We start from the raw sequence: 7868 nt of genomic DNA, 5'->3' as shown, positions 1-7868 counted from the left end.
TTGAGAGATGGTTCTTTTTTTTTTTGGGGCAATTTACATGTCTTATGTGATTTGCGGACTATTTTACTAAGTCAAATATATATTATGCACCAAGTTTAATATATAAAGTAGATGTATGTGCAAGTAAAATTATACTAATACTATATATAATTGATTAATGCGTTGAAATGGTACAGAATAATGACCCTAATTAATAAACTTTACTTACCTGAACTTATAATTAATGATTAAAGGCATATTCAAAGTTCGATTTCATCTATAATTAAAAAATTAAAAGTATTGACCATACAATATAATATTTCTTGGCCAGCGAAAGCAAGGGGTTTGCCTTCTAGGTCTAGCTCGTCGCACCAGGCTTGCCTAGTGCGGTTTACCTCTCCTATGTGGTTTGTGAGCTATTGCATAGGAGCGGGGATTTTACCATGTGCGCACCCAAAGGGTGCGGCTGCGGGTTTCCCTTGTCATAAAAAAAATAATATTTCTTGCATTAACATGCGTATACATCGTGCATGAAAGATGGATAACTTATTGGCTTATTGATTTTCATCCTATAAAGTTATTTTTGTGTCTAATAAGAGAAGTAAAAAAAAAATACTACAAGACCAAGTCATCAATATTAGGAATAGGAAACCTCAAAATTGCAGCAATTCCAGTCATCTGAGCAAGTCTATCTCTTTCAATATTGCTAAATTGTACAACTTTTCCATCAGTTTCTTGTACTAATTTCTTCAATTTTGAGTATTTCTTCCTCAAGTTAATATCCTTATTCTCCAAAAGTTCTTCAGTGATCAAAAGTGTCTCAATCGCGAGCAACTCATGTGCATATTCAACACTTTTAGTACCATAACACACCCAATCACATTTATTTATCACCATATTCATGAATTGTTCAAGCACCTTTGTGTTTGTGTTCATATTTGTGACTACTTTATCACTCAAAATATCCTTAATATTGTTATGGTTAACCATGAGAATACATGATATGTTTCTCTCGATGGATTTTATCTTCCATTTATGAGCCTCAAGCAACAAGTAAGCTCGAAAATCATCCTTGATAGAGTCTTTGCTTGCAATCACCACGTAAGGTATGACATTCATATCGATATGTTTTCTGAACGAAACAAATAAACTATCGAAAAATTTCCCCAAATTCGAGTTATTTTTCGAAGTTTTTTCGTTTCGTATAGTTGCACAATGAGTAATAGTTGTTGCGTTATTATCGACCAATAAAATCTCAGCAAATGTATTCTTCATTAAAATTATCCCTAGATCATACTTACCATTTTGATTCGACCCTTCCTTCAAAATCCTAATCATTTCTTCGTCCCAAAGCTTCTTTGTCAGTTTGAACTCTTTTTTCGTTTCCAGCTCCAAAGTATGGAAAGTTCCAGGATTTACATATTCGTTCGACGTAATCGTCTTGCCACGAACACGTATAGTTGAACAATCTTTCGCATAATCAACATTTGTGATTTTGATTTCGAGCTGGACTTGAACCCTAGAACTGCTCTTCTTTTTCGTCGAATCTGAAGAAAATTGAATTTTGCGATTTTTCGTCGAATGTGAAGAAAATTGAATTTTGCGAGTTGTGGTAGCAGAAACGACATCATCATTGGCAATGAGATTGAACAAAAGCCATAAATCGTTTGGTTTTTCAGGGATTATTGTGATTGTGCCTGGTTGATTTGGGACTAATTTTTCACCTGAAAGTTTCATTCGATTACGTTTTTTTTTTTTGAAATATTGCTAAGTTTTTTTTTCTTTCTTTTGTTTTGTGTTTTGTGGGTGTTTATATAGTTTGTGTTGATCTTAAATTTTTACGTTTTCCTTTTACTTGTGAAATTGAAATTGTTCATACTTGTATTACTTATTAGTTATCCTTTTTTTTTTTACTGACACATATTTTAAGGCAATTTTTTTTTTTATTAATAATATTTATATTTTTATTTTATAAAATATAAATATCAAATATAGTATTATAAGGTAATTAGGATTCTATTTTTACTTTACCCATTAATGTAGGATTCTCTTTCTTTCACTTAACCAAATTACCATGTTTGTTTCATCCGTGTACTTTTACAAATTTTTCTTTGACCGTATGTGTGCATCATGATGATTAACAAGTAACCAACACAAACTTAAGGCGAGCACAACAACCACGAATACGAATTCGAGAAGACAACCAACAGAGAAAACAGACTCAAACGGGCATTAAGTCATCTCGAGAACGAAACACACATTACCAATCTCTGTTTTCTTTTTTAATAGAGTTTAGTGGATTCTTGTCCCTTTTTTTGGAATTGGGATAAGGGTCTGAAAAATATCCCAACTTTGGTCGGATTTGCTGTTGCGATACTAAACTTTTATGAGGACCTATTATCTTCTTAGACTATTTAATACCGTATTTTAAACATATATATGAAAGTTTAAAATACAATATTAAATAGTCTAGGGAGGTAATAGATCCTTAATGAAAGTTTAGTATCGCAACAACAAATCCGACCAAAATTGAGATATTTTTTAGATTCTTATCCCTTTGGAATTCTCTTGTGTCACAAATATAGTACAGTGAACACTATTCAACGTTTTATACTGTTCACAAGCAAGCTTATTGATTGAAAGAATACGTTGATGGAAAGATTAATTAACAATAACCATATCATATTAACTCAAACCAATGAAATTAGCAAAAACTGAGAAGAAAATTTGTATTTTGGACAATCAAAAGATGTCACAAACAGGTGGGCTGCAGAATGCAGAAGTTCGACTGAGTTGCTTCACACACAGAGTTTTACACAAAATGATATCGTTGAATGTGATTTGAACAAATAACAGATAAATCTAACCTTGATTCATCCGTTGCAAATCAGTTCCAATGTCTCCTGTCTTCACTACTTGTTATCGACATTGTTTTTGAAGAGATTGACATGTAAATCCTTCCACTTATTCTGTATGTCCAACCATACTTCCTCTTATTTCTCCCATGTAATGAGAAGTATTTCGGTTCGGGTTTTGTCAAATTTCGGATTTGGTAATTCAGTAATTGGTAGTTAAAAGTAGATATCAAATACCAAAATTTTAAATTTTGATTTGGTAATTCGGGATTCGATAATACCGTATTGAACTTATAGCCAATTGTATTACAAAGTTAATACTATTTCTCCAATCATTTCTATTTTTTTATGTGGACACACAATATAATAGAAGATCAACAAGTAAGAAGACATCAAGAAAAACAAATTGATACAACTAAAAGACATGTATTTGGATTATTCATGCTTATTCTTTAACTTTCTCTTTGGACTTGTACTAATGAGTAATGAATATGTTGATATATGACCTTTATCAAGTAAATAATTTGATATTCGAGAAATTTCGAAGGGAAAAAGGACGAATTTACCCCCGAACTTTGATAAATGGTACGTCTATGCCCTCCGTTATACTTTGGGTCCATCTCAGCCCCTGCCGTCCAATTATCGGTACACACATGCCCCTATCACTAACGGCCCCCTCATCTTGTACACGTGTCGTAATCCTAATCAACTACCCGTTTGACCATTATTTTAACCCATAAACTAACAACCTGCCCTATAAACCCATACCCACCCGATTCCATCTAAAATATCCTAAGTCAATTAAAAGACCCAAATCTTTCGAGTTTCGTTCCTATCTCACAATTCCTCGTACTGTAATCTGTTTAGTCCATGGAAGAATTCTTTTCACTTCATCATCACCATCTCTCATTTCTTCCGTTACTTCTTTTTCAATCTCCATTAATTCTACACCAACTCTACTCATTTCTCTCTGTCAATTTTCAATTCAATCACTACAAAATCAAAAACACAAAAAATTTGAGAGTTGAAAAATGAGAATTGAGTGGAATGATTCAAATTTTGGAGGTAGAGATAGCCGAGATTTCTTCGCCGGATGTGGACTCTCTACCTCATCCTCGCCGGAACCAAATCCAGGACAGAATTCCGGCAACACCGGAATGTTCAAGTCAAAATCAGGGTGGCTGATTGTAGACCCCACGTCCTCCTCCGACGTAACTCCGACACTAGTGCTAACGCTACTGTTAGCGTTATCGCCGTCGTAGTGACACATTTTGTGTCCTCCCAAAGCTTGTCCAGTAGGAAAACACTTGTGGCAAATCAAACACTCATGAGTCCTTCCACTTCTGTTACCGTTACCGGAGCTAGTAGTTCCGGTAGCGTTAGTAGTAGTTGAGGTAGTCGACTGATCATCTCCTCCGCCGCCACCGGCGATGAGTTTCTGATGACTAGCTTTATGTCCTCCTAAAGCTTGATAAGATCCAAATCTCTTACCACAAATCGAACACTTATACAACATCTTCTCCTCAATCTTCTCCTACGGCGTGTGGATTTTCATTACTGGCACCGGCGATGGTAGAGATCGTACCTGACTAACAGAGTCATCGCTCCGCGCAAGCATAATCAAACAAAACGCCAAATATTCCTCTTCAGTCGGCTGGCGATCCATACTCCGTGACCTCTTAGATCTCTCCCCTTTAGTCCAATTCTCAAGGTACCGAAGCTGCTGTTGACCTTTGCTCTCAAATTGAAATGTCTGCGGATTTGAAGTACCAGTTGGAGAATTCAAAGCTTCAAGGGCCATCTCAATTTTAGAGTGAATCAGGTGGGTATGGTTTTATGGGGCGGGTGGTTAGTTTATGGGTTAAAAATAATGGTCAAACGGGTAGTTAATTAGGATTATGACACGTGTAAAGGATGAGGGGGCCGTTAGTGAGGTGGGGCATGTGTGTACCGATAATTGGACGGCAGGGGCTGAGATGGACCCAAAGTATAACGGAGGGCATAGACATACCATTTATCAAAGTTCGGGGGTAAATTCATCTTTTTTTCCCAATTTCGAATACCAAATGGTACTAATGTCTCATACACCAAACCCAAACCCGAATACCATACCAAATACCAAATAACCAAAATTTCGATTCGATTTGAAAATTCAATATTTTATGCCCAGCCCTACTTTTAAGTAAAAAAAGAAGAAGTAGGGGAGACCTATTTTGATTTTTGACTTATTTTAAGACATTTTTTACCTTGTCAAAACATTTTCTAACTTATTTTAAATTATTTTTGACTTATTTTTTTTTATATATATATTTGCCAAACACTTTCAAAAGTAAAAAACAGACCTAAAAGTAGGTTTGATCAACTTTTAAGCCAATCCAAACACCCTCAAATTTATATCCTATATATATCATATAGTTTTTGACGAAGAGTGTTCAATTGACCAGCCTACGTTACATGCGGCTATAAGACTACACCAATGGATGGGGCTAGGGTGGGGTTGTTCTAAATCGAACCGAAATCGATAACTGAGCCAATTTTTTTTTGTTGATTTATTGATAATGGGACTTAGGATTCAGTTTCATACTTTTAATTCTGACTATCTCAAACTTTTGGTTGTTCTACAACATGTTAGTGTTTGTTTTTAAGTAAGATGAAATCTGTCAGCTCATATGCATGGTTCATTTGTTTTTTTCATCTTATTTCTAAGTGATTTTTAATGATTTTTTTGCGTGTCAAATGATTAAACCAATAACTGAACTAATAACAATCAATAACTGATAAATCGATAACCGATAAATCAGTAACTTAATGGTTCTATAACGATTTAACATATCTACAAATCAATAACCATTAAATCAAACCAATAAACTTTAAAATCGAACCGAATTGATCAATATACAGGGTAATTGAGGGTAGATGGTGGAAAGAGTGTTTAATTTCAAAAAGCTTATTTTCCTATTAAATTTTTTTCTTCATAAGTTTTAGGAGTAATCAATAAACATTGATAAAATATGTTTTCCATATACAACACACCAAAAGAAAAGAAGAATAAAACAGCAGTAATAATAATAAAAAAAAATTGTGTGAAAATTTATTCACAGTTTCTTCAAGTTTTTGGCAAAGAGAAAAGGGAAGTCAATTGGAAAAGGATATCTTCTCTGCTAAGTTTCCATTTTTCTTCTGATTGTTCGAAGCCATGCTCAATAAATTCTGGTAATATTTCTTTGATAATCGCCGATTTTCTGTTTCGTTTGTATGATTCCATTGTTAAATCCTGAGTTTATCGCGTTTAATTGTTGAAATTAGGGTTCGTTTTACTGTAATTCATCTGTTGAGATCTTCTCTTTTGTTTGTCGGATGATATATTGCTTAGTTTGTTGAAATTCGTTTGTTTCGCATCAGTTCTAGGAAGTTTTCTTTTTGGTGAATTGGATGTCAGTTTATGGTAGTGTGGAATTTTAGGAACATCTAATTTTGGAGAAGTTTTAGAAGTATAAGTTATAGAGTATTTATGTGGAATTAGTCCTGGGAGGTTACAGGTACACTGTGGAATTAGTCGAGATGTGCGAAAGCTGGTCCAGACATCACAGTCATAAGAAAAAGAAGAGAATCTTAAGTATCTAAATAAGATGTTCCCAAATAGAGAGTAGTTTGGGATTGAAGCGGCGATGCTGTTGTTATTGTTATGAAGTAGGAGAAATTCATAATGTTAGACTTAGGTGATAGCAAATTTTTTACTTTGTTAGATAGGAGGCTTGGGATCATTAGCTACTGTATAATTGGAGGAACTGCAATTCTCTCGTTTGTCTTCACCTAATGGACTTCTAATAAGATGATCTTATTGGTGTCTTGTACCGTACTATGGTAAGTTCAGGTGTTAAAGGGGGTTGGGATAGATCTAAAATTACATCTGAGCGAGTTGTATTGATAGACCTCAAATGTTTGGTATCAATGCAGATTTAGCTAAAGATAGGGCATAATGAAGGAAAAAGATTCATATAGGTTATTATTGTTTATACATTTAATTATTTTTTACTTTTATTTTTACTAGTATGATGATGATAACTTAAATAAAGAAGTGGAGATTCATATAGCCCCCAACTTGTTTGGGATTGAGGCGTAGTTGTTGTTTGTACTGTACTTTTACTAGGCAGATCTAGTCAATGTTTTTGAGTTATGCGGGTCATGTCAGGCCTCAGGGGGCATGAAATATGCTCTATGCAGCAGGCATGATTTGTACTCTTCTAGGGACAGCAGATTATGTCAGAAGGAAATTCCTACTTGCATTTTCTGGAATATCTGGCAGGAAAAGAATGATAGATGTTTTAATAGGAGGAGAGAGAGTATCTTACAATCTTATGTCATTGCATGCTAAATCTAGACATTGAACGAGTCTACGCTTCACAGTGTAGGAAGAACATTGTATCTGATATGAACTCTATGCTAGATCTTTTGTACTCCTTCAAGACATAGAAGGAAAGCATCTCTTTTTGTAATCCTTTTTAGTACCTTCTTAATACTATTAGATGAAATGTTTACCTTTATCATTAAAAAAAAAGGTTTGGTGTCTTCTATTCATTTTCCTATAAGCATTCAGAAATCAGAAAACTCTATGCATGTTATTTGTATGGTTTATTACCATAAGACTTGGTAGCTTGTATTGGCTTGCTTACTGACATGGTATGCTCTAATTGACAACTAGGATGCATAAGATTAGCTTATGTAAATTAGTTATTTTTAACATATATACCTTTTTTAAAATTCCCGCAGGGGTGCGCAGCAACCTCAGCAACGTCCACAGGAGGGTAATAATGAATCATGTTATCAACCATCTATAGGAAGCTCCCAGTCTCCTGGGTCTTCCCGCCCCGGAACTCCTAGTCCAAGCTCTTCAGGCAATTTTGGTGTCCAAAGACCAACAGATAGGGCAAGCTCAGTGTCACGTGTTTCCCCTGCAGAGGCTGCAGGCATTATTACTGCTATAAAAGATAAGAGGTGGGTGTTGGCGGATCTATATTATCCCCCCCCCCACCC

At 34.8% G+C, this 7868-nt stretch overlaps 2 protein-coding genes and 1 pseudogene across 2 annotated transcripts in view; 1 reads left to right on the top strand and 2 right to left on the bottom strand.

The window, feature by feature from the left end:
- Positions 1-594: 594 nt before the first annotated feature.
- On the bottom strand, positions 595-1716 carry LOC107061361 (protein PELOTA 1-like). The gene has a single exon (XM_015310503.1). It carries the CDS (start codon positions 1714-1716, stop codon positions 595-597), a length of 1122 nt encoding a protein of 373 aa, XP_015165989.1.
- A 1983-nt stretch (positions 1717-3699) lies between these two features.
- Positions 3700-4635, bottom strand: LOC102582337 (zinc finger protein ZAT10-like; annotated as a pseudogene).
- Positions 4636-5902: 1267 nt separating this feature from the next.
- The window catches only part of LOC102591836 (vacuolar protein-sorting-associated protein 37 homolog 1-like), a 6557-nt gene continuing 4591 nt past the window's right edge, over positions 5903-7868 (top strand). The window contains exons 1-2 of the mRNA XM_006339037.2: positions 5903-6047; positions 7605-7829. Coding sequence (XP_006339099.1) covers positions 6031-6047; positions 7605-7829 — 242 coding nt within the window. The 5' untranslated portion in view covers positions 5903-6030. The remainder of the gene's footprint in view (positions 6048-7604; positions 7830-7868) is intronic.

Source organism: Solanum tuberosum, unplaced genomic scaffold (assembly GCF_000226075.1).
Source record: "Solanum tuberosum cultivar DM 1-3 516 R44 unplaced genomic scaffold, SolTub_3.0 scf00008, whole genome shotgun sequence".
Lineage (NCBI taxonomy): Eukaryota > Viridiplantae > Streptophyta > Magnoliopsida > Solanales > Solanaceae > Solanum > Solanum tuberosum.
Note: the sequence above shows the minus strand (reverse complement) of the source record. Positions and strands in the feature narration are given on the sequence as shown.